The sequence below is a fragment of the Podarcis tiliguerta genome (genome assembly GCF_965153285.1).
Source record: "Podarcis tiliguerta genome assembly, chromosome: 6".
Classification (NCBI taxonomy): domain Eukaryota; kingdom Metazoa; phylum Chordata; class Lepidosauria; order Squamata; family Lacertidae; genus Podarcis; species Podarcis tiliguerta.
The window spans coordinates 5,283,411-5,310,479 of record NC_139539.1 but is presented as its reverse complement, the minus strand read 5'-3'; the positions used below and the strand labels follow the sequence as shown (position 1 = coordinate 5,310,479).

Below are 27,069 nucleotides of genomic sequence, written 5' to 3'. Positions count from 1 at the left end.
CTAATACTCCCTTGACCTGGATACTAATCTTCTGTTGATGAAGTCTAGAATAGCATCAGCTTTTTTTACTGCTGCATCACACGTGCAGCTTTTCATCTTCTGGAAGCTTGTCATCAGGAGAAGCTAATCCAAGCCCTTCCACAGCTGCTGGTGGTCAAGTTTAAAAAAAAGGGGGGGGGAGGGTTGTGGCACCCCATGTTCCCGTGCTCGTGGCTGGATCCCCGCCTACCAAACACAGCTGTAAAAGGAATAATGAACACAAAGACAAAGACACTTCATCTCAAAACTGGGTATGGCTTTTCAACCCCATCCTCTACGTTTATTCACACAAACGTTTCTTTAATTTACAAAACTGCTGCCATTCATACACAATCAGGGTTTCCACAGTGTTCAAGAAACTTAAATACAAGGTCGCACACCAACCCAAGTAAACCAAATAGCTTAAAAAAACAACAACCAACAACATATAAAGTTGTTCACACACACGCGCGCGCACACACACAGGTCCTAGGTTACCAGCTTCTGTGCAAAGAAAAATGAGAAATTGCAAAATTGGAAACTGTGTTTTGGAGTCTGGGTTTAAGCCTTTCCCTTGTGTGTGCAGGTTTTCCAGGTTTAAGAATGTCCAGTCAAGCTTAAGGTGGGCCAAACTCGCAACTGGACCAAACGGAAAAAAAAGGGGAGAGAGAAAGGGATGAGGTTGGAGGCAGGGGGAGGGAAGACTGGACTATGGCCAGTTCAGACCAAGCTGGGCTACCTTTGCTGTGTCATTTCAGACTGCAAGTGTGTGTGGATGTGTTTTGGGGGGTGGGGGTGGTGCATAATGGAGTTCTCCTCCAGCCCTCTGCTCAGAAAACTTGGTGTAGGGCAGAGAGGCGGCTAGATCTTCTTGTCCATGACATGTCAATTTCCTACGTGATGTTTTTTAAGAAAACAAGTGACTTCCATATACGAGACCTCACCTACACTCTTAAACGGTACAGCTAAACGCAGAGTGACCACCTGAGCGAGAAGCTGTGACTTTGATGCATGCATCCTGCTTCGGCTTGGCTTCCTTGCAACTAGGAAAGCTCTACAGCAGAGAAACACACCCAAGAAAGGAGGGGTGAGGTGGCTTTTCCATCTTGCTGATCAAGAACTGGCGTCCCATGACTTAAAAACGCCTGGCAGAAAAGCAACTCAGATAGTAGCTCCGGGCAGCTTTCTGCAACAGACACTTCATTCCGGTCAGCGGAAAGCTGCTGCTTGCGTTGGGACGTCCGGATAGAGACTCATGCCGAGGAAGCGGTCCAAGCTGAGTGGACACACGACACTGGGCACCCAAAAAGCAGCTTCCAAGGTAACTGGTCACCCACCCTCAGTTAGGTACCTTGGACTCAAGTAAATAGGAAAGTGTTTCTCAAACTTTGGTCTCTGGCTGTTGTTGAGACTACAACTCTCATCACCCCTAGCCAGCAGGACCAGTGGTCAGGGATGATGGGATTTGTAGTCCAACAACAGCCGGAGACCCAAAGTTTGAGAAACACCGAGATTGGGGAAACGACAGACAGTGACATATGTCGCAAGAGGGAGGTCCAACAGCCTCTGCCCCAAGCCAATGGTGGATGGTAGAGGTCTGTTTTTGAGAGAGAGGATTTAAGTCCTCATTTGCCTCTGCCCTTGCACATACAACCTCTGATAGAAGGGGTGCCAGTCTGTTTAAATGGAAGAGCAATCCTGTCCCTTAGGTGCGTTTGATTCAGATATGTGTTTTTGTTGAAAGGAGAAGCCAGGCGCAGCAGCCAAAAGGAGTCCGGGTGAAAAATAACCCTTGGCTTAAACTGTAAGCTGTGCTAGAGTGAAACCCAGCAAGGTTAAATCTGGACTAGACAAATGCATATAGGGAGAGAGGGGGAGAAAGACAAGGAATTCACAGAGACTGCGTTCTCTCTCCCACCAGGAGTGGGGGATGTTTATTGCTCTACTCTGACAGTGTTTGGAGATGTCTGAGTGGGATCCTGAGGGAACCAAAGCGTCAGGGGAAAAGGAAGACAATTGCCACCCATTATTAGCACCTCAATCCTGAAAACAGCAGCAGCAGAAGAAGGAGGAGGAGAAAGAGGGGCCCCTTAAGTATACTGATTCCCCTTGACCTCTGCCATGGAAGAAAAACAAGGTTCAGGGAGATACTGGAGGGGAAGAAAAGGGATAAACGTTGCCAGGAGAACAGCCACGCTAGCTTAAGAGAAACTGGTGGGTTTCCTGCGGCATTTAATTCTCAAGGAGCAGCACTGGAAGCATGGAAGCGCCCGGGGCATCAAATATCACTGGCCAACCTTCCCTAAGGATTGTCATCCAACCAAACCATGAAAGGCTGGTGAGGACCATTATGGCCTGCTTGCCCAGGGGCTTCAACATGAGCAGCACAGGAGGAGACTTTTTGATGGGACAGTGCCATTATGGCCCAAAATTTCATTCCCCGGGTTCATGCTGTCCCCAAAAAAGGACAAAATAGCCTGCAAGAAGGTGGCAGTCCTAAGTCTCAGGAGTGCTGCAACAAACTGCTCAGCGGTAGCCCTTGGGACAGTTGTACCCCGTGGTGAAGTTAGGAGTCACCCTTTCCTCATCCTCCATCCCAACTTCACAGTGGCCCACTTTGGTACAGAAGGTGACAGCACCCACTGTGTGCTTGCAAAAGAGATTACTAAAACAAGCAACGCTGCTAATTTTGTGGCTGGGTCTGCTATGCCTGCAACACACAAGGAGGAGTCAAAGGAAAGAGAGGTGGTGGTTGTAGGGGTCAGGGACTTTGGAAGCCAGTTGTGAAATTCACCCCTCAGGTCCTCTGCTCCCGCTTGCCGCACCCATACAAGACAATGTCTGGCAGGTCTGAGCCCACACTGCCAGCTTCGAACGACATGGCTGTAAACAGTTTTAATGTAAAGTCATACACACGACGCATGAAAGTGATGTCAGTCAAACCCCTCCAAAACAACTGTGACATGGACCGTCAGTGATATTTCACATTCCTCAGGAATAAGCTGGCAATCCCCATGCCAAATTCATCCAAGGATGAAGGATTCTTGCCACCCATCCCTATGGGAGTGAAGTTGGGAGACGAAACACCAGGCTACAGTATGGGACTCCAAGGATCGGTGCGTTCACACAAACAACCGTAAACGGGACAGCATCCAGAAATGGGAGCAGCTCATCGGGCAAAAAGTCTCCTCAAGAGAAACTTGCGTGTGTGCCTGCTCTTTCAAAGAAGGAGCGCTGCTCTCATTCAGATACCACCTTGCAGATCTCCCACCCTGCCCATAAAAGTTTGTTGCAGATTCACAAGGACAATGCAAAAACATTTAAGGTCTTTCCGAAGAGATTTAGCTGTATTCCGTGGGCAACCAAACAAAGCTGCCCCAGAGAATAAGAGGGAAGAGACGACATTTTGGGGGCAACAATGGAATACAAGTGAGGGGGAAACTCCTTCCTTGGCCCAAAGCTGCCCCTGCAAGACTCCTTCAAGCCCCACCCCTCCAAATAAAGGCACTATGGTCAAGCTATCACCACAAAACCACAAGCATTTACTGCAGCGTGAGCACGAGAGGGGCATGTGTGCCTGAAGTCCCAGAAGCAGCGAGGATGAACTGGGCTACAGGTTGGCATTTGCTTGCAGAGCTTATCCCGGGGTCTGGGTCACTCCTGTGGGTTCCTCCCTGCCTCAAAGGCACAGGAGTGAGAAGCAAGGACTAATCTACTCCGACAAAGACCGCTACACACAGATGCCCTGGAGAAGAGGAAGGGAAAGCGCCTATCTTGCTAGCATTCAGAAATATGAAAGGGTTAAGCCTAAGGATCTCACTGATCTCTTGGTTTCAAAACTTGCCAGCTAACCGAGTTGCAAACTCAAAGCAACCCTTGGTGAACCTTCTCGACAGTATGTTTCTCCTCATCAACACATCTTGCTGTTCTGGCCATGAGCACGGTTGTTTGGAACAGCAACAGAGGACGAATTGCTGAGCAAAAGAATGCCGTTATGAGACTCTGGCTGTTCTATGGTTGACTCACCTACTTCGAGCTGCTTTGTTCTAACTGGCTGAAATATATTTCTAGTTAGGAGGAGCAAGATCTGTGCATCACCTGGAGCCTTCTAGTTCAGCAGCAAGGAAACTGGTAGATTAGCCCCGAGTGGCATGGCCAGTGGTCAGGGATTATAGGAACTGCAATAATCTCTGGAGGCCCAAAGGTTCCTCAACCCTGTTCTAGGCCAGCCAAGGTGAATCATTTTCACTTTAAGGGAATTACTGAAGGGTCAAGAGACAGAGACAGAGAGAGACAGACAGACAGAGAGGTCGTGGCTTAGATCAAGAGCAAGAAGTCTATAGCCTACACCGAGATTTCTTGACAGCTAATTAAATGAGGGTTTTTCTGGGTAGTGTGCAAAGGAAGTTCAACACAAATTGATCCCCAGCGTTAGGAAATCCAGTTGAGACCAGGACTTGCAAATGGTAGGCCTTGAAATAAGCAGGCAAGCCTTCTCAGCCACAAATAACCATCCAGGGAAGAATCTGGTTGATTTGTGCCCTGGTTGTGGCTGCCCACATCCCAGAGAGAGGGGGATGCAAAGAGCAAGACAGGACGCAGAGCAGAGACTTCTTTCATGGCCTTCCAAGAGCCGCAGAATAAACAGCACAGCATCTCCTCCAGAGTCTCACCAATCCTGGCCACGGCCACAGCCATCAGCCTCAGTAGTAGTGTGGAGGTATGCGGGCAACCCAGCAAGTGGACTGCCAACAAGTGTTAACCGAATTGCGCTGGCTTGGCAAAGCCGCTCCCTTCATTTCCATGGGTCTGGGCAGTGCCTGGAACAAACAGCCCCATCCCCAAAGTAGTAGCACCATTGCCAATCAAGACCGATGGAAGAAGAGATGGACAGGATTAGAAACTCCCTCTGCGGCAGCTGGTAAGTTTAGTGTAAAGACCCGCTCATCGCTGGAAGAGATCAGCTAAAAACAATTGCTGGAATGCCAGCTAGGAAATGGGATATTTGGAAGAGTTAAGAGTGTTTCAAACTAGAAGACTGCAGGAGAGGGAGGGTATTAAGTGTGAGTTTGAGTGGGTTTATGTATAAGTATTTACTCGCACAAACAAGCCCCAAGGGCAAGCTGGGCTAGGCTTAATACACAATCCCTTTACACCAAGGCAGTTCTGGGCAAGATCTACCAAGCCAAAGTAGCCAAAATGAGCCCAAAGTTAAGGGATCAGTTTGATGTGTCCAGGCTCTCACGGTCATTTAAGTAGCTGAGCAAGCCACCAAACCCATTGGTGGACTTTTCAAGGGCAGAAAAAACATCTGCCCATGTGTGGGCTCTCTTCATCCCCTCCCAATACTACTATGTTCTTGACCTGTGAAATTTGGCATGCAAAACTGCAGCTGTTTCTCAGGCACCGCACTGCTTGTAATCCTGTGGCCACGTAAAAAAGGAAAGAGAGTTTATTCTTCTAATCATGACTTCTTATTGCCAAGTTCCACTGGTGAAGAACACTTTTAGGAAAGGGAGAAGGAGAAAGGTTTATCCCAGCTTGCTTTTTGTTCCCCAAATAAGCAGCAACTCTAGAGTTGACAACTTGCGTTCAGCTCTAGGTCTCCCAACATCCCTTCTAAATCTCTTCCAGCTAAAAACAAACACTAAGAAAAACAGATCTTGGACCCAGAGTTCTGGTGTTTAGCAGCAGTAGAAAAAAAATGTTTTGCATATCCCAACCCCGTATTTTGTTTAGGTAAAAAAGGAATTCTCCAGAAGTATGTGCACAGATTTAGTTGGTCAGCAAAGCTGAGTGAGCAGAAGGGAGGGGAAGGGGAAAGGGAACAAGGGGAGAGGAAGGGGGGGGGAACATAAATTTGATAAACTTTTAAGAGTCTCAATAATGAAATGGGTTACAACAGCTCCTGCTCCTCTTAGGTGTCTCATGTGACTTTTAAGAAGAATCTCGATGCTTAACGTCGCCAGAGATCCCGGTGATTGGCCTGGAGCCTCCTCTGTTTTCCTCTATGCATGTAAGTCGTGGAGATTGTAGGTCCCTGATAAGAAATCAAGAAAGAGAAAAGAAAATGAATTATGACAACTCCGGTCAAACAAATACTGGTTACATTTGCTGGCCTCCAAACCCTTTGCATTCCTTTGGCCACAAACAATCAGCCTTGGCAAAGAAGAATGGGCATACCAAGCCCATCGATTTTATGATTCATTTCATCATATGTACACACTGCCTCACTGTAAAAACATACCCTCAAAGCAGTTTACAAAAAAGATAAAACATGGAAATTATCAACGAGAAAAGTTAGCAACAATAATTTAAGCCTATCCAAAAGTTAAAATAACAAGAGATTAAAAACAGATTTAAACACGCATCAACGTTTTAAACATCTGGGCAGGCTTGTTTAAACAATTTTTGGGGGTCTTATCTCCTTCCTCAAGGAATACAGTCTCCCAGTTAGATGCCAGCAGCAACTGTGGTTGATCAGAAGAAACCAATGAGGCACTTCCACCTCTAACAAGGCAGGGATGTCCTTGACTTTTGTTCAGAGATTCCACCTGCCCCTTAAGAAGATCTTTTTAAATTAAAATATACGCAAACCACCTTTTAGCTCTAAGACAAGGGCCCCAAAGGCAGTGCAGGACCTCCCTGGCGTTGACTGCTGCACCTGGGCTGGGCAATGGTCGCAGTGAAACAGCGACGAGATCCCCCCAGGACCTTGGAGATTAGAGGGACAAGCTTCTGGCCAAGTGTATCAGCATTCTACCAGTGTCACCAGACACATTTGCAAAGCTGGCTGAATGTTTTGCTCTGCAGTTTATCCTGTAACTTCTCCGCTGCGGCTCTCTGAGGTCTGTGCGTAATTATAGTGTTTCATCGAAGTTGCAATGGTGGTGGTGGAGGCGGCGGCGGCATCTCTCTCCCCTGAGTGCCGAAAGCAGGCATTTGTAGATTTCCTCGCCAAACACCAGCTCCTCTACACTGTAGACGGTGGAGAGGAAGCTGACTGACTGCTGCAATGAACTGAAGAAGTTCAGAGCACTCGCTTCATCCAAAGGCTAAAATCAAGAGTCTCTATATAGTTGCTCTATCTCCTGTCCTCCACACAATAAAACCGTCTGCACCATTCCAGCTCACCTCCATCTTAAATGGCAGGAGACACAAGCTGCGCCAACACCGCTGCCACTTGGCTATTACATGATGCTTTTACATGCTCAGTTCAAGAGCTACAGTCCCCCAACTAACTGCTAATTTTGGCCTCTTCCAGTGCACACACAGTGTTTCAGTTCTGGTTTCATCTGCTCAAGCATCTTGTGGCCTGGGCTTACAGGCAGCTGCACCGCCTCGGCCTTGATCTCTTCTACCCTGTGAATTGCATTTTCTTCCCCATTTTGTGTCACCATCTTTTGGGTAAGAATCTTATTACACAGTCAGTTCTAAACAGAGGCACTGAAAGAGGCTGGGACCAGCAGAGGAGTCATAATGTCAAACTGGACCATGCAACATTCATGCAATTTGTAGTTTTTTGAAAGTAAGCAGGTATGTCCCAAAGTTCACCAGGATCAGGACTGCAGCGGGGGCAGGAAGGGTTAAAGCAACTATTTCCATCTAGATGGCACCTGCTGGGCTTGCTTTTTTACTTTTTTTGAAAAATCCATTTCGTGCAATTGATATTTGCATGAATGTAAGTGTCTAGCTTGATCCATAGTCATAAAGTGATAAGCTGAAGGGAACATGCCATAGTGTCCTCTTGCGCCTTCTCAAAGCCATCTCGTGCTTCTGTGAAACTGGCCCTAAACTAGACTCAACAGCACAAGTCTATCCCCAGTGAGAGCTGGTGGGTTGTAAAAGTGAAGGAGAGTTTTTCCCCAATGCAAATCTCATCCCAGCTCACTCTTAAAGTAACATCACAATTTCGTCAGTTCCTTTACACGGCTATTGTAGGGGTTGCTAGAATGTATTTTCAGTCTTCTGTACACAAAGCCCTTTATAAATGCTAAATATAACATGAATGACATCACATCTAAGTCACTTAGCCCTTGGCTCCCAATGGTGAGAATTAACTGATGAGCATGGGCAGATTTTCTGTTTAACAGCCCTGCAGCTTAATAGTTCTAAAAGGCACAGGGCTTCCGGGTGCTGCTTTCTGTACTGAATTAGCAGAACAAGACAAGCTTTGCCCCCGCTGCACAGACTTCAAGTTAGCCTGGCTGGGAGCGTAAAGAGGCATTAAGCCAATTATTGGGCTCATAACTCAGGCAACCTGCCTCATACCTCGCTGACAAAATGCACCTGGGAGTAAGGTTTAGGCTAGTTTTCACTTCAGCATCCAAACTCAGCAACCAAGTTTCTTGTGACAAACCCTCCAGTGGAAAGCCCAATTAGTTGGAGGAAGCTGCAAGCAGAAAATAATGGTTAAAGGGTATGCGATAATTGGCAATGCATTTTCCCAGGCTCTAATTTTCTTGTTGGATTTGGCAAAGGTGCTTCATAAACGGAGCTTAGATACAGTTAAAATTGGCCCCTTAAGAGAGGAGGGTTCAGGTGAGGCTGCTGCAATTAGAGCAACGTTTAAACAGACAGGGCAACCTATTTGACAAAATCAGCTGAAGCAGAAAGCAGGTAAATTTCGGCTTAAGATGCTGCCTGACCTATCAGACCCTGTGGAATGTGCTGTCATTTTGAAAGCTCTGATTTTGACATATCGTTTGAGGGTTTCTATGTACATGGCTGTGCACTTGGTGTCACTGCAAATATATCTCACTCCTGCAAACATCATAGGCCCCCTTACAAAAACTAAAGTTTTGACTCTTCCTAATCCTATTCATCACTTTCGTCACCTCAGATCTTTGCCAGAAATTCCGAATTTTATGGAACTCCAAATACTGAAATAATCCAAAACTGGTATGTTTGCTGTATTCCGCAAACACACACAAACTAAGCTAATAAATCAGTGGGCTGGGGAGAAAAACACCCCATTACCTAAATTCCATCAATATGTTTGTGCGTGCATCCACAGCCCCTCAGTGGTCTACCTGAACTCTTGCAATTCGCAGGAGTGAACATGACAACCATCAAATTAGATCATGGCAATAAGTCTTATGTAAGCCTTTGCAAGATTAATGGTTCTGATCTTGCCAATGGAAGGAAAAGGCTTAGTCACTAGCCCTGACCCTTTGAGAAGGAAGGCCACACCAAGGATCATTCCTGCCTAATATACAAGTGGGTGCAGGTGACAGGCAGACACTCCTGTGTGTCCAAAAACACATTTTGCAGAGCAAACAGAGGGCAACAGTCTAGGTGAATTCAAACACTACCAGCAAGAGAAAAGGCATTACAGAGCAGTAGCTCTGGCGAATGCAAATCTTTGAGATCTTTGTGTTTCCCACTTCAGCTTGATCTGGGGGAAAGAACCCTACTGCAGATATAGTGGTACCTCAGGATGCAAACGGGATCCGTTCCGGAGCCCCATTTGCATTCTGAAGCAAACGCAACCCACAACTGCGCGTCTGCACATGTCGCGATTCGCCGCTTCTGCGCATGACGTCATTTTGAGCATCTGCGCATGCGGCAAAACCCGGAAGTAACATGCTCCGTTACTTCCGGGTTGCTGTGGAGCACAACCCGAAAAGGCTTAACCTGAAGCGACTTCAACCCGAGGTATGACTGTACAGAGAGGCATTTTAGCCCAGCAGATCTCCATCTTCTGCTGGTTGGGCACCACAGTTCTTGCCTTCAGTTCTGAAATCATTCCCTTGTGATTTAGCAAGAGCTCATGTGAACAAGCAAGTCTCCGTTTCTGTCATAGTTAGGACAGCCTCCCCATTTTACATTAACAAGGAATTGTAGGGTTTGTTCCAACCACTCCTCCTCGCTGCCTGTTCCAGGTCACTGATAGTTCACTGTGACTCTCTGAGGAATTGTGACCGGGGTGGGGGTGGGGAGTGTTTACATTATTTACTTATCCCAGGACAAGCATGAGAGACAAGCATGCCCTGACTGAGCCAAAGATTGGTGACTTTCAGCTCACATCAACCCTTGAACGCAAATGAATCATTCGAGAGGAGGGGCCTATGGCTCACTAAGGACAAGACCAATACGCAGGTCCCAGGTTCAAATCCAGGCATCTTCCATGAAAAATATTTCAGTAAGTAGGGCAGGTACTGGACATGTACCCGCCGTCAAACCTCTCACACCCAAGGAAGAATGAATGGGCTAATGGACTGAATAGTCTGGTATAAGGCAGCTCCATAGGCTTGTGGCCCAGGCTAAATGATTATGTTAAGAGCACTGCAACAAGCAAACTCCAGCGCCTGCAGAAATCTGGCCTCAGCTGCCACAGCTCAGTGAGAGATCATTGGCCTTGCAAGCAGAAGGTTGCTGGTTCGATCTCCTGCCTCTCCAGGAAGGATTGGGAGAAACTCCTGCCTGAAATCCTGATAGCCAGTCAGTGTAGACAAAACTGATCTAGATGCACAAATGGCCTGACTTGCTATTAGTCAGCTTCCTGCGTCTCTGTTCTCCAAGGTATTCAAGTCAGGATGAGAAGCCAACAGCACCAATGAAAGCAGCGGGAAATCAGTGCCCATCAAAGAACACGACACCCATTTCTAAGAGCACATGGCTGGCACTTTGCTCAGAAGCGAGCAAGGGGGATATGCAGAGTGGCACGTCCCTGCCCCTTACATAACAGGGCAGCCTCTTCTTCGCTGCAGCTGCGCTTTGCATGGAGACGCTACCAGCTCTGGGCCCAGGGTGGGTGGAAGAGGCAGCTGGGCCTTAGAATAAACAGCCACAGGGCAGGTCTGTGCCCTCGCAGTGCTTATTACGTTTGCATTTTACCATTCTGAAGCGATGTGCAGGAGGGATTTCCCCCGAGGGCACAGCCTGGTTACGCAACTCAGCAGCAGCATCATGTTAGCAGAGCACGAGTGACTGCAGATGGCAAAACACAGGCTGCCCAAAGCAGGGGCGGGGGGAGAGAAGAGAGAGGAGGGAAAGCAGAAAGGATCTTGGATGCCAGTACCCTCACGCCTCTCAAACCCCCATGAGCAAGAAAAAAGAAGAAGTCATCCACATCAGATCAAACACCTACCCAGCCCAGGTTCCAGATACCAGCCAACCTGATGTCTCTAGATGCCCACAAAATAGGACATGGGGACAATAGCCTCTCCTATTGTTCCCAATGCCTGGTACTCATCATTGTGGAGGAGGTATACAACCATCATGGCTGGCAACTATTGACAGCCTTATCCTCCATGAATCAGCATACAGTGGTACCTCGGGTTAAATACGCTTCAGGTTACAGACTCCTCTAACCCAGAAATAGAACCCCGGGTTAAGAACTTTGCTTCAGGATGAGAACAGAAATCGTGCTCTGGCGGCGCGGCAGCAGCAGGAGGCCCCATTAGTTAAAGTGGTGCTTCAGGTTAAGAACAGTTTCAGGTTAAGAACAGACCTCCAGAACGAATTAAGTACTTAACCCGAGGCACCACTGTAATTGACTTTAGAAGCCACCTAACCCTTTGTTACATCTTGCAATATAGTTTAATATCGTGCTGTGGAAAAGCACTTCTTTTTGCCCGTTTCCCAAAAAACTTCAAAAGGTTAGTGAGACAGATCTTTCTCTTTGCAAGCAGAGGAAACTGCCTTAGACTGAATCAAGATCATGGGTTTATGTAGCTCTGTGGTTCCCAAACATTTGGGGGCCAACCCCTTGCCCTCCCCCTGTTCCATAAACTCAACCCATGCCCTCTACCCTGTAAAAAGATTGAGAACAGCAGTTTGTACAACCCATTAAAGAAGATACTAGTACATTAAAATTGAAAACAGTAACAATTAATTGCACATTTGTTCAAAATCCAATTAAAACTATTTAGGTTAATTAACTGAACAAAACTGATAGCCAGTGATTCCTGCTTTTCAATGCCCGATAGTCATTTACACCTCCATTACCATGCTAAGTAACGCTGCCCCTCCCCAGGGGGCAGTACCACAGTTTGGGAACTGCCGATCTAACTCAACAGTGTCTACACTGACTGGTAGTGGCTCCCCGGGGTAGCAGAGAGGTGTCTTATCTGGAAATGTTGCAGATTTCATCTGGAACCTTTTGCATGCAAACAGTGCGCTGTATCATTGGGCTATGGAAAAAACCATAAAGTCCTGTTAGCTATTCCTTGCCAAAACCTATTCTTCTATATGTAATATTTTTATCCTTAAGAATGCTTTCTACCAATTTAGGCAGAACGGACATTAACTGGCCTGCAAGTTCCTTGATCCTTGTCATGCCCATTGGATTCACTTATGCCCCTATTATTCTACCAGTTTCAGATACGGCTGCAATTGCATCGGAGACTAGGTTATGGATCCAAACCTGAGACAAATTTTAACATGTGCTTATCCATGGAGGTTGAAGGAGTGAAATTCTTTTATGCTCACTTCTTAGAAAACTTGGAGAAGGTTGCTTAAGAAGAGGATGTTAGGAACTCTTAAAAGGTATACCATATTTTTCGCTCTATAGGACGCACCTTTTCCCCTCCAAAAATGAAGGGGAAATGTGTGTGCATCCTATGGAGCAAATGCAGGCTTCAGGCAGCTATCCGCAAGCTACATATTGCCAATCATGTTGTGACTTGGACAAACTGTCCTTAATTTTGGGACCCTTCTTTTCTAATTTTTCCAAATCTCGTAATACCAGTTGGTGAAATAAAGTAAATCATTATTTACTCCAGCTAATACGAATCTTTCCATTTCTTTATTTCACCAATTTCACCTGTGAACAAAGGGGGTGGAATTGTCATTCAAAATAAACAGCAATATGCAGCCATTCGAAATAAGATGGGTTTATGAAACAATTTTATATTCTCCCACCACGCTGATGAAGATCTACGAAACAGCAGTCAATATGTGGAATCTCTGTTCAGTGTTGGACACTGTATTTGCTGAATACACTAAGCTCCACAGCTTGTCTTTCATCATACAAAGTCTGGTACCTCGCTTCATTTAAAGATTTTCAGAGACTTTGAGACTAAGATTTCATTTTGAACTTGTTACTGTTTGAAGGAATTCTATAAAAGATTGTCTATTATGTATGTACATGGTCATCGTGTTGCCTAGACATTGTTGACAGTTCAGCACAGACAGAACTGGGCCAAATCATAGGCCACAGCCCTGACACCAAACCTGGCCAACCCATGGAAAAGTTGTGCACAAGTTTTATTTTAGAACAGTAACTGTTCAACAGGGATTTTTAAGAAGCTAAACAGGCACCACTAGGCAACACCCCACACAACATTCTTATCTAAGCTCATTCCGGACTGGTGAGCGGAAAGAACAGCACATCACTTTTTATGTAACTTCTGGAATGTACGCTGGAGGGCAAGACAGTCCCGACAGCTGAAGGAAATTGGAAGGCAAAGGCTGCCAAGAGCACCTTTCACATAATCTTCCTGGGTAGGAATGAATGAGGTCGCTTTCAGCACAGAGAGAGGATGCACCCTGAAGACAGATTCATTCTTAGGAAGCCAATTCAATGGTTCGGGCTTGAGGCAGGCCTGCACAATTTGTGATGCAGCAAGCCAAACGCAGCCCATGAGTCACATGGTGGTCTGTTAAAGGTAAAGGTACCCCTGCCCGTACGGGCCAGTCTTGACAGACTCTAGGGTTGTGCGCCCATCTCACTCAAGAGGCCGGGGGCCAGCGCTGTCCCGAGGCACTTCCGGGTCACGTGGCCAGCGTGACATCGCTGCTCTGGCGAGCCAGAGCCGCACACGGAAACGCCGTTTACCTTCCCGCTAGCAAGCGGTCCCTATTTATCTACTTGCACCCGGGAGTGCTTTCGAACTGCTAGGTTGGCAGGCGCTGGGACCGAACAACGGGAGCGCACCCCGCCGCGGGGATTCGAACCGCCGACCTTTCGATCGGCAAGCCCTAGGCTTTTACCCACAGCGCAACCCGCGTCCCTTGGTGGTCTGTTAGGTTCCCTAAAAATCCCTTGTTTTGGAGGTCTCAGGCAGGTCGCCAAACAGAAGGTTGTTTGGACCCTTTACGGCTGGTGGGCTGAATTTAGGGTGATGAACCGCTAGCTGTGCAAGCCTGCCCTGGGCAGAGAGAGCGCCCACCATGAGTCACCTTTCTCTGTCCTTCAGGTTATCTAAAGTCTCACTGCTACTTACTAAGTAGTCATCTTTTCATACTTATTCTAAAGATCACATTGACTTGCATTTTGCAGTCCAGTTAAATATTGACTTCTGCCAATCTACTGTAATAAAATGGAGAAGAACTGGCCTGCCAAGACAAATTTATCACTTCACTTGCTGCAGCATTCAACTACTGTTGCAGCATTCTGATCGCCTACTGAAATTAACAACCATTTTCCATAATTTCAGCCAAGTTCTCTGCACATCCTTGGTAACAGATTGTTTGTATATGGGCTTTGCAAATGGTTCAAGGGTCCTCCCATTCCTGAAATGTGAAAGTGTTTTGCAAGCAGTGCTTGGAAGGGAAACAAGATTCCTGTTTCTGCTGTGTTTTCAATTCAGGAGCACGTGGCAGGATTTGGGAGAATCAAAAGCATGGTCACCGAGCCCTGCTGACTGGTTGCTGGCACCTACTCTGGAGGAGGCTTCTGCCTTCCTGCTGCAAGTACGTGAGAGGGACACAGCTATAAGTACTGTGCGTGCACTGTGCAAAAAGAGCAGGACGGCCCTCGCTCAGCCCTGCGAAGGTGAAGCGAAACAAGGACAACTGCATTCCTTACTGGTGAAGCCAAAAGAGAAGGAAGCCTCTATAAGGAAGCTAATGAGGGACTCTCCAGAAGCAGTTGCATCATGGGTAATTTGTACTGAGGGAAGGGTGGGAACATTGGTTCTAGGTGAAGAAACTAAGGAGAATGGAAGACTTTTAGGAAAGCTTTTAATGTTTAATAGACTATTGTTTTTTAATATTCTGTTGGAAGCCGCCCAGGGTGGCTGGGGAGAGCCAGCCAGATGGGCGGGGTATAAATAATAAATTATTATTATATTAGTTCTGCTCTTAGAAATGCCCAATTCAGTAATTCAAAAGTGAGGCTAATGAATGGATGCCTGAACTAGACAAGCTTTCAGCTGTTTTTATTTAATGCCTGTATGTTCATATTCAGAAGCTACTGCCCCTTTTCTGCAGTGAACCTGAACATGGGATAGAAGGTGTAAATCACAGAGCTAATAATGGCCATTAACACTCGCCTCTGTTGAGAACAGCTGCATGTCACAAGAGACCTACAGGATCAGACCAAAGGTCCATCTAGTCCAGAATCAAATTTCCTGCAGCAGCTAACTTAGATGTCTTCTGTAGCTGTCCCCAGCACACACTATTCAGAGGGATACACTGCCTCTGAACATGGCAGTTCTAAAACTTAGCCATCATTCTAAAGCGGAGATAAAAAACAAAGTTTGGCAAGATTCCCCAAGCCATTACTTAAGGACCCAGAGCATCACAGGACCACTAACCCAACAAGCATGGGCTCACAGCTGCAGAGGGCATCTTTTAACCTGGCAATTGCAGCATACCGTATTTTTCGCCCTATAGGGTGCACCGCCTCATAGGGCGCACCTAGTTTGGGGAGGGGGGGATAAAGAAAAAAATCCCCTCCACAAGAGCGGGGCTGGGGCGGGGGAAGCCCGAGCTTCCCCCGACCCCAGCCCCCCGACCAGGCTGCTATCCGCAAGCCTGGGGAGCCCGGCGGGAACTCCCGTGGGCTCCCAGAGAGCTGCCCGAAGCCCGGGGTGCGCTCCGCGGGTTTCGGGCTGCAGGCTGCTGTCCGCAAGCCTGGGGAGCCCGGCGGGAACCCCCCTCCGGGCTCCCAAGGCTTGCAGATAGCTGCCTGGAGAGCGAGAGGGGTTGGTTCGCACCGACCCCTCTCGCTCTCCAGGCTTCAGTGGAAGCCTGCATTTGCCCCATAGGACGCACACACACTTCCCCTTCATTTTTGTAGGGGGAAAAGTGCATCCTATAGGGTGAAAAATACGGTACTTGCCCCGAGTCTGCAGAAGAATGGGGTCCTCTGCCTAATAGTCTGCAGAGATGCTTGGAAAGCACTGAGACTTTCTCACAGCTCTTGGTGTGTTGCTGTGACTCTGCAAAACAGGGCTGACCCTTCCCCTCCATCCTTCATCACCTCAGCTCAGAGCTGAAGGAGCAACTTCCCTTACTCCACTTTCCCTGAGCCTAAAGCACTGGGTGATGTCAAACCAGACTCTGACCTTTCCTCTGCTGCTTGTTGCAAGCACAAATCTTTGCTGGCTACCGAAGGCAACTAGTGTCTTGAGGGCCCAACACATACTGTTGCTTCACATCACCAATATGAAAAAAGCGGAGAGCAGGCCCACCACCTCAAATGAGAGGAAGGACCCACTGAAGACACTGCATTCACAATTTTAGGGTGAAAGGTATCTGCAAGGAATGGAGCGCACCAACCTTTCTTATAAAAGGCAGCTCACTGCTCTCATAGAAGCAATCAAGTATGCTGCCTTTAGGGCTGCAATGTTTAACCAATTAGAGCACTGGTTAAATGTGTTTATCTATTAAACACACTCCTGATTAATTGAGCATTTAAAAAAAGGTTTTGACATGACTATAAAAACTGCAGGTGGCAGTTGGAAGTGGCTTTCTCCCTTTTCTTGAACACATGACGAATGCCTCTTTCAAAGTGATGTCTGCTGTTATTTCAAAAACAATGTTTTTTACCTGTATGGAAATTCATAAATACAGTGGTGCCCCGCAAGACGAATGCTTCGCAAGACGAATTTCCCTATGGGCTTGCTTCGCAAGACGAAAATTGACGAAAATTTTTGAGTTTTTTCCCCACTCCAAAACCCCTTTTTCTGAAGCGCTAAGCTGCTAAAAGCCTTTTAGCAGCAAAACCGCTAATCCCTTAAGCCTTAAAAAGCCGTTTTTAGCCCTTAAACTGCCAATAGCGCTAATAGCGCTACTCCGCTAATGGGCTTGCTTCGCAAGACGAAAAAACCGCAAGACGAAAAGACTCGCGGAACGGATTCTTTTCGTCTTGCGAGGCACCACTGTACTTGCCTTTGTATACAGGGTTCACGGTATCCTTGTAACAAGGATCTGATTTTTAGTGGTTCAGCATCTTGCTCCTTAATCTCATTCACTGCACACAACCTCATCTTATTCAGGTAGAAAGGAAGGGAGCAGACACGCACAAACTGCTCTTGCACCATTTGAACAGCATTAGAGAGCAAAGCTGTAGGTTATGTTTTATTATCATTTATTATTGAATTTATATACCACCCTATACCTGGAGTTCTCAGGGTGGTTCACAGAACAATCTTTTCAAAGGTCGTTGAAGGGAAAAACCAAGGTAAACCAGGTGGAAATGCTATCAAAGGAAGAAATTCTTAGGCAACTGAATGTCTCTATAGCCCCAAGCAGCTTAACAGACAGAAAATGGCTTCATTGCCCCACTAAGTTGTGCAGAGAAGAGAGACACTGCAGAGCACTTACCCCAGTTTTCAAAGCACACCAACACTTTGACCTGAGTTTAAGCAGCACAAGTAACCTGGTCCATCCTGGATTCAAGCTCAAAGGCATCGGGTCGGTCCTGCGGGTTAGCAGCCAACATGTCTTTCAAGAGCTGCTTGATCCCCTCGGACATGGAAGTCCTGCGTTTCTGGGGGATGTGCAACTCCATCTTTGGGTTTTCTAGCAGCGCCTCCCCGACGGGCACAATCTCAGTCCCCTGCTTGATGTAGGTCCCCAGCAGCTCCTTCTTGGTCTCGGCATCGATGAACGTTATCCTCTCGATCATTGCCCAGATGATGATGCCCAGGGCAAAGATGTCCGCCTTGGCAGTGTAGTGCCCCTCCCAGACCTCAGGAGCCATGTAGAAGTCTGAGCCGCAAGCCGAAGACAGCCAGTATTTGTTCACATTCACATTTTTGTTATCGTTCCCCCCGTCCTTGCCTCGAGCAGTCAAGCCGGCGCACACCTTGCTGAGCCCAAAGTCTGCCACCTTGAGGACAGGAGCGCCCGACTGCTCCGTGATGAGGATGTTGTCCGGCTTCAGGTCTCTGTGCACAATGTGGTTCTTGTGAAGGAAGGCAATGGCGCTCGTCAGCTGCAACATGAAACTCTTGTTGGTGGCCGGGTCAGGCCTGCGGGAAAGGATGTACTGGTTGAGGTCTCCCCCTTCGCAGTACTCCATGACGAACCAGAGATAACAAGGTTCTTCAGCATAGCCCAAGATCCTCTCACCTTGCCGGGGGAAGAGAAAGGAGAAGGGGAAGGGTTAACTGCATGAGCGAGACGGGGAGACTACAAAGATAAATCGGAACCTGGGAAAGGAGTGTGCAATTGGACAGCACATCTTCCTAGCACTGTCCCAGAGGCCTATTCTACACAAAACTAAACCGATTTACCGTATTTTTTGCTCTATAAGACTCACTTTTTCTCTCCTAAAAGGTAAGGGGAAATGTGTGTGCGTCTTATGGAGCGAATGCAGGCTGCACAGCTGTCCCAGAAGCCAGAACAGCAAGAGGGGTTGCTGCTTTCACTGTGTAGCGATCCCTCTTGCTGTTCTGGCTTCTGAGATTCAGAATATTTTTTTTCTTGTTTTCCTCCTCCAAAAACTAGGTGCGTCTTATAGAGCGAAAAATACGGTATTTTGTGAAAACTGGATGTGCAGTAGTGAATCTATCACTGGAGGCCCTGTCAACAGGTCAGGACATGGCCTGGCTCTTTGATGAACAACATAGATGAACAGAAATGCTTTCAGAAATCTCTCTATTAAAGATCAACACACTTTTGACTTCTGTGCAACATTTCAGATCTCACAGGAACAGACCTCCAGCAATATTCTGACATCCCGCGGGCAATATTTTAATACACTTTCTCCCATGCTGACTAGCGGCTATCTCCTAGGCACCCTCTTCCAAGGCCTCTAGCCACAAAAGCGCCACAAAAATGGCTGCCGGGGTGTGTTTCATTGCAAACAATGACTTGGAACCATCTGACTGAACTGGCTGCTTGAATGGGAAGGCAGGTAGTCCTCACCAGCACGCAGCCCATCAGCAGGTGGAATTTATTAAATCCAGGAGACAAGTTATTGCTCAATCAAGCTAATCTGGTTTCGCTTTTGAAACGAAAAGCACTTGATACCATATTACAAAGGCTATGCCCTGTGTGCATTTTCCTGTGGTGTGTGTATGTTTTTGTGGGGTGAGTGCTGCACACTGTGAGGGTGGATGTACCTTAGCCAGAGGGAGAGAGGGATGGTGATCCTGTTTCTGTGGTTATGGTTGGGGGGGGGGGAAGGGTCCAAATGTTTGTGGACCATACCTTTTTTCAATCCTCCATCCACTGTACAGGTATTTTGTTGCCAGGCTACTGACTCATTTCCCTGGAAACATATTAAAAGTCTAAGTATACCACTATGTTTTTGTTATTCTGAGATGCTATTCTTTCATCTGGTATTACAGCCTCTTAGTTCCATTACAGTGGTACCTTGTGTTACGGACAGGATCCGTTCCGGAGGCCCGTCCATAACATGAAAAGCCCACAACTTGAAGCGCTGTGTCTGCGCAGGCGCGATTTAGCGCTTCTGCGCATGTGGCAAAACCCGGAAGTAACCCATTCCAGCACTTCTGGATGCAAGACGAAAACACATAACCTGAAGCGGATGTAACATGAGGTATGACTGTATTACATATATGTTTATATGTTGGGAAACCACTTAAGACAGTACTAAGCGATATATAAATATATGAAATAATAACACTCCTGCATGTAAACTTTGAATTGCTTTTCCTTTTCCTACTGAAATGTCTTTTGGGCTCTCGCACATCTTGTCGTTCCACCTTGCAGCAAGCCAAGGGCCTTGGGAAGAGTGCAAGATAGCAAAACAGACCTTCCAAAGAGAAGATGCCAAGTATGACCAAACAGAACCAGAGATAAGTTGCTCCCAGGTCTTTGATAACAGCCTCCATAATAGTGAGGAGCACAGGCTATTTGCATAAACAAGTCTGTTCCCATGACTACTGCTATGGTAATTGAAGGCTATCTCACCACTTGGCTATCCTGCCCTGTCAACAGCAAGTAGAAAAAACTTTAGAAAGAAAAAAAAAATACACGAAAAAGGGTGTGGGCTACAGGCCTCTAGAAGGATTTGATTGTATACAGGGGGAGCGGGCGGAAAAAGAGAGTATTCTTTCCTGTTATAAGCTGGAGGTGAACAAGAGGATGAGAGGGAAGGCAGTGAGAAAATGGAAACTGAAGAGACCATTGCTGCACTCAGAAAATAAAAATTAGAAGGTCTTATGGGGGTCACTCCATTCACTAAATTACAAGCCACGCAGGTGCTCCCCCTGTTCCATTAATGCCTCAAACCTAAGTTTTTTTCCATCCAAAGAAAAACATGAAAAAGTTTGTAACATAACCAAGATGAAACAATTTAATGTTTCAGTTGTTCCGTCTCAAATATTAAACATGGTAAGCAATTTCATAGCCAGTAATGGGCCATGACGAATATGCATCCGTTTAGAGCGTCCTTTGCAATTAACAGCCACACACAGAAACTGTAACCCTTATGCACACTTACCTGAAACAAAGCCTAGCTGAACACAATTAGAATTACTTTCAAGTCAATGTGTGTAGGATTGGACTGTGAAATCCCTCATTTGAAGTTTTCATCCCCAAAAAGTTTTTGATTTGAGTTTCTGCTGAAATGAGGCTGCATTTTAATGCTGTACTTTAATCTTGTTTTTAAGTTGTATTTTGATCAATTGTTTTTATACCTGGTGTTAGCTGCCCTGAGTCCGGACTTGGCTGGGGAGGGCGGGGTATAAATAAAATTTATTACTATTATTTTTATTGCTAAGATGCCTAGTGCACATTAGCAGAAAGTCAATTCACCAAAACTAGCTAAACGGCTATGGGAAAAGCACCCCTCTCCCATATTAATTAGACACACTGGAAAGTTAGTGATCACCTTCTCTTTCCAATGTTGAGTGACCCCCCATGTTGTGTTGACGACTAGCCGTGAGTTCGAGGCAATAAAGCAAGAAACTCAAAAGGTTGCCAACGCACAGCAAATGGATGCTGCACGTTTTTCTGTGGTGCCCAACTGGGCATTTTGCGAGCTCCCGCATGGCACGCAGCTGAGCAGGCTCTGTGGCACGCCAGCCGACACGTGAAGGGGCTTGGCTTAGCTATAATAAGCCAGCTCTGTACACTGACAGTTTGCCTTGCAAAGAGCACACAGCCCAGCACAAGCTCAGACTGGGTGATGCTGCTGGGTCCAAGGCTGCACATTGCCTACACACATGCTCTCCACACATGCTCGTTCTTCTCCCCATCCCCCACCCCCACCGCTCTCCACACGCGGTAGATTTACTTGGGTCTAAGGTATGCCCTTTATTAAAAGAGGGCTTACGCTAAATGTAGAGAAATAATAAAAGAAAATCTGTGGCAACCTTCTGCTAAAGAATTGTCCCACAGAAAGCTCAGTTGCTGTTTGCTCTCTTTCCCTCCTTATTAGGCACCTCACCCCCCCCCCCCAAGAGGATCATCCTCACCACCTGAGCCTTCGGCTTAATTGTGGTGCCTGCTATTCCAAAGGGCATGGCGACAGTGACTCCTGACGGCATCTGAGGTTGACTAGCGTGGAGGTGGACCACCAGGGACAAGAATACAGACCGAGGTGGTGATGGTGGGGAGTTGGGTATGAGGAAAGAAATAAAGCTATTTCCAGGAGGTCTCTGCTCATCCCAAAGGAAATAAACTACTATCAGAGGAGAGATGAGGGACAAGCAGATAGGTGCACATGTGTAGAGGTTAGATATATGCATTAAAATGACTCTTTCACACACTAGACTGGCCTGAACAAAGTAGGAAAAATATTTACAGCTTGGATGCAAGCTAATTGCGCATTCCAGAGATCATGTTGAGATCTTTAGGTGCGCAGGAGCTCTTTATTGCACTGACTGAAGCCACCATGAGATGCAGCTTCAACTTATGAAGTCAGGAAGGCAAAAAGGGGGAACGGATAAGACAACAACTGCAAAGAAACATCAAAGCTACACAGACACATTACTGTTAAGCAAACTTTGAGGATTTTTTTTTTAAAAAAGCACTTTAGGGGCTGGTATTTTGTGAGCATTCACTCATCCCAGCAGGGACTACATACTCAGTGCTCTCTCTGAGGAAGGTCTCTGTACATGATTGAGGTCTCTGTACGTGATTCAGTCAGCTTGGATTTGGAGAAGGGACCTAAGAAGAGCACATGCAAATTTCCTATACTCAGGGAATAGGCACAGCTTGGTGGTAAGAACATAAGAAAAGCCAGTGGTCAATCTAGTCTAGCATGCTGTTCTCACAGCAGCCAGTGCACTACTGGAGGTAGAACTTAGCCATCATGGCAGAACTTAGCCACATTGTCTGTGTCCCACTGAGGATGTGCCCATCTTTCCCAATGGTTCTTTGAGCTATACAGTGGGCGCTTGGGTTGCGATTCGTTACTTCTGCACATAGCGTGTGATTTAGCGCTTCTGCGCATGTGAGACCGCCGAAACCTGGAAGTAACCCGTTCCTGTACTTCCAGGTTTCGGCGGTCCGTTACCCGAAAAAACGCAACCTGAAGCGTCTGTAACCCGAGGTATGACCATATTTCCATAACCAAAGGAGTCCAGCAGGGCTGGTCCAATAAAAGGGGTGAAGCAAGATCTACACCAGGAAGTTTGTGTGTATTACATTGAGACCTGCTACCCCGGTGGATCCTGCCACCGGAGGCAGTCATCTCACAGATGGTCTGGCCCTGGCGTCCCGTATATTGTAGGATGTGTAAGCAAGATGCTTAACACCCCCTTCTCACACCCGTTTTTAAAATGTGTACCTATTACATATAAAGATCCATTCATGGGCCCCAGTACTTTGGTGTATGCACACACCAGGAATCTACAGCGGACGCTCAGGTTGCAAACATGATCTGTGCAGAATGCACGTTCGCAACCTGCATCTGCGCACGCATGGGTTGCGATTCAGCGCTTCTGCACATAGTGTGTTATTTAATGCTTCTGCGCATGTGAGACCGCCGAAACCTGGAAGTAACCCGTTCCTGTTCTTCCAGGTTTCAGCGGTCCGTTACCCGAAAAAACGCAATCTGAAGCGGCTGTAATGCAAGGTATGACTGTATAGGGAACATGGCATAGGGATTTTTCTTTGTCCCTCCCCCAACATCTCCACAAGGTCCAGTACCTTGAAGTGTATACATATACAGTCATACCTCGGGCTGAAGTCGCTTCAGGTTAAGCCTTTTTGGGTTGCGCTCTGCGGCGACCCGGAAGTAATGGAGCGCGTTGCTTCCGGGTTTCGCCGCTCGCGCAGACGCTCAAAATGACATCACTTGCATGTGCGGGAGCGGCAAATTGCGACCGCCGCATGCGAGTTGCGTTCGCTTCAGGATGCGATCCTGAACGGATCCCGTTTGCATCCAGAGGTACCACTGTACACAAGTTTCTTGTGCCACACAATCCCTATTTACACACCTTTTTGCTTCTGCTACGAATACGAAGCGTAGTTTGCAGGACCCATCCCTTGAATGTAGCCACACAAGACTATTCCACATAAGGCACCCTAGGAAGGATTCCCCTCACATACACACCTCAGTTTAGTGAGGGGAAGTTTAGCAGCCCAACCTGGGGAGAAAAAACTCTCCACCCCCCTTCATAGAGTCTTGCCCTGAACCAAAGCTCCAATACCCCTCCTTTCACCAGATGCCTTAACATAATAAGAGGCTGGCTGTTGGGATCAGGCCTTTAAAGGCGGAAGGGGCACCTGTCCTCTGCCCTCACCCCACCCCCCAGAAAAAAACTCCCAAGCAGGAAGTAGGCATTCCCAGACACCCAACACACGGGTAGCATTAGGCCCCGTGCATTAAGCACCCCATTTTAAGGCACAAGCGACTTGCAAACTACTCCGGGGATCATTTCCCCAGAGCAGCACGCGGATCTAAGCAGCAAAACAAACTGAAAGTGGAGGGAAGGGGGCGCGCGGACCCGCCGTAGCGAGGGGAAGCGTGCACGCGCGTGTGCTGGGCCTGTACAGAGCAGCAGCAGCCTCCTTACCTTTACACAGGATCCTCGCCCAGCACACCCCCTCCCTCCGACTCCCGAGGAGCGCCAGCAAAGGCAGGGGGGGACTCTCCCTGGGTGGGCCCCTTACTCCCGAGGTGGGGCATTTACTCCCGAGGTATGCAGGGCGAGGGCTAGGGTTTTTTTCTGGGGGGACCTCCATGGGTGGCCTCCTCCTCCCCCCCGGGGGGTATATGGCGCCCCCCCCCCACCGCGGCCTACCTTTGAGGGAGGTCTCGACGAGGCGGAGGTAGAGGGCGCTCTGCTTGTTGCCGTGGCTCATGCGCTGCCCGAGGCCGTCTCTCTGCAGGACGCACTCCTCGAAGCGCACCACGTTGGGGTGTCGGCGGCGGAGGCTGGTCAGGGCCCAGAACTCGGCCAGCGCCAGCTCCACGTTCTCGGGCGCGTCGCAGCGGATGCGCTTGACGGCCAGGCGGGCTCCGCTGCGGCCCGACACGGCCTCGTACACCACGCCGTAGGCGCCGCGCCCGATCTCGGCCACCAGGCGGTAGCGCGGCGGGGAAGCCGCCGCCTGGCTCGGGCCGCCTCCCACCTCCATGGCGGCGGCAGCGGCAGCGGCGGCGGCTCCCTCCTTCAGCAGCGGCGGCGCGGCCCGCTCGCGCCTCAAGCGCCGCTCCGGCAGCCTTTGTGTCCCTCGGCGGCCGCCGTCGCCGCCCGTTTCCATGGCAGCGCCGCGGCGGGGCCTAGCTGGTGGGGCCGCCGCCGTCGTCGTGGCCGCGGCCGGGGGAGCCCCCTCTTCATCCCGCCCGCCCGGCTGCTCCGGGACGGGGCTCGGCCGGTCCTCGGGCTCGCCGCCGCCGCCGCCTCGGACGCGCTTCCTCCGGGCCGCCTCAGGAACTGCGGAAGGGAGAGGAGGGGGGAGGGCGGCGTCGGGTGCGAGGCGAAGGGGGGGGGAGAGAGAGAGAGAAACACACAGAAGGGCGGCTGGTCAGTGAGGAGGAAAGCGCGTCGGGGGATGGGAGAAGCGAAAGGTCGGAGGGGAGAAAGCGCGCCCTGCCTGCCCCTTTAAAAAGCGCGCAGCCAATCGCCGCTCGCGGCAGCCAGGTGGAAGTCGGGGCGGGGGGGGGGAGAAGCGGGCCGTACCATCTTCCTCCTCTAAAGGGGGAGGAGCACAGAGCAACCCCTTCTCAAAATCCGAACGAGAGCCGCCCTTCTCCCAAGCGCGGATGGTTTTCACGGGACGAACGTTAAATAATAACGCGCGTAATAAACCCTTTCCCTCGCCGTAGCGCGAGGTGAGCCGAGAGCACCCGTCGTTAAGCCCCCCTCCCCCTTCGGAATAGCTCGCTCCCTTCTTGGACTGTCAACATTTCATTCATAGCTTCAGGGAGGCGGACGAGTCCATTCTGCAGCTTGGGATGGGGAACGGGAGATCAGCCCATTCAAATGCTCCATTGTATTACTTTCCCTACTCCCTTCCTTGACAACTTTTGCAACCCTGGATTTTTTTTTGGGGGGGGGGGAACTGCTGGACTGCAAAGAAATCTCGACTTACCTGGAACGAGGAGACGACCCTCTCCCTCCTCTGAGCGCCCCCTCCCCAGCTTGCGTGGTTGGAGGTGTCGGTTCCCAAGCTGAGAAGGAAGCGAGGGAGATGCTCTGAACCTCTGAATGGATGCAGAGACGCTGCGAGCTTAGCTGATGCTGTCGCTAGGAGAGGAGCGAAAGAGGTGGACGGCGGGGAATGGGGGGAGGGGGAGGGGATCATTGCATAAGCCCCCTTATGTAATAGCAACTGGCCATCCCCGGTGCGGAGAGAGAGGGACATGCAGCCAGGCAGGCAACCAACATCTGCTTATCCTCACGAAGAGGCACCAAAAGCGGTGCGCGCGCTACTGCCTGGGAACGGGGGTATGAATCTGGGAGGGAAGACTCGCCTCTTTCCCTTGGTGGGTTTTTCAAATTGGAAGAGGGTGGTGAGGAGTTATTTAATCTGAATGCTGAATTCCCTTAAGTTTAGGAAGGCCATAGCTCGATGGTGGAGCATAACATTGCACGCAAAAGATTCCAGATTTCAACCTCCTGCTGTTACTGATTTGCAGGATTTCTTCGCTGCCATAAAACATGAACACCCTGATCGCTGGCACCCACCAACAGCACATGTAGGTTTATGGGAACACTTGAAGCACTAATCATCTGTTCTGGGGGAAACCCAACTACTTTGATAATATTTAAAAAATAATAATAAATGTTCAGTAGCACCTTAGAGACCAACTAAGTTTGTTCTTAGGGACGCGGGTGGTGCTGTGGGTTAAGCCACAGAGCCTAGGGCTTGCCGATCAGAAGGTCGGCGGTTCAAATCCCCACGATGGGGTGAGCTCCTGTTGCTCGGTCCCTGCTCCTGCCAACCCAGCAGTTCGAAAGCATGAAGTGCAAGTAGATAAATAGGTACCGCTCCGGTGGGAAGGTAAACGGCATTTCTGTTTGCTGCTCTGGTTCGCCAGAAGCGGCTTAGTCATGCTGGCCACATAACCCGGAAGTTGTTTGCCGGCTCCCTCGGCCAATAATGCGAGATGAGCGCCGCAACCCCAGAGTCGACCACGACTGGACCTAATGGTCAGGGGTCCCTTTAAGAACCAAGTTCATAGCTCTGCCCACGTCCATAGCTCTGCATATGGTCTCTGGAAAGTTGGGCAGGAGCGAATGTGGCTTTTTGGCTGAAAAAGTACCCTTGCTCCTGGCTTAGACAGAAATGGACCCGACTCTGCACAAGGCAAGTGCTCCAGATTAGAGTGATCAAGCTCATCTACGTATCATGTCTTTCAATTTCACCTGCCACCATAATCTGTCCGAGGGAAACGCTCACTTTGACACATTCCATTTTCCATAACGTTAGGATTCCACATTTGCTGAGACACCACTGTCATTTTCTTAATGTTCTTCAACGTATTATTATCCTGAGGGCATGATG

The 27,069-nt window shown here is 48.5% G+C and overlaps 1 protein-coding gene across 2 annotated transcripts; it reads right to left on the bottom strand.

Moving 5' to 3' along the window:
• Positions 1-280: 280 nt before the first annotated feature.
• Positions 281-24,837, bottom strand: STK35 (serine/threonine kinase 35). 2 transcript variants are annotated; one of them, XR_014512858.1, is made up of 4 exons: positions 24,360-24,837; positions 17,518-18,267; positions 4,782-6,058; positions 281-4,720 (listed from the first exon to the last, which is right to left on the bottom strand). XR_014512858.1 is itself a non-coding variant. In XM_083447562.1 (3 exons), exons 1-2 carry the CDS (start codon positions 24,820-24,822, stop codon positions 17,555-17,557), a joined length of 1,176 nt encoding a protein of 391 aa, XP_083303688.1. In that variant the 5' UTR covers positions 24,823-24,837; the 3' UTR covers positions 281-6,058; positions 17,518-17,554. The 2 variants fall into 2 exon arrangements, 1 of the variants encoding a protein (XP_083303688.1); XM_083447562.1 differs by having other exon boundaries at positions 281-6,058.
• Between the last annotated feature and the right edge of the window lie 2,232 nt (positions 24,838-27,069).

Bases quoted from the DNA above. Each gene is read 5' to 3' on its own strand.
- STK35 (XM_083447562.1), bottom strand. From the start codon at position 24,822: ATGGAAACGGGCGGCGACGGCGGCCGCCGAGGGACACAAAGGCTGCCG. The intron at 18,268-24,359 runs GTAGGCCGCGGT...TCCCCCGGCAAG, and splicing joins CGTCGAGACCTCCCTCAAAG to GTGAGAGGATCTTGGGCTAT.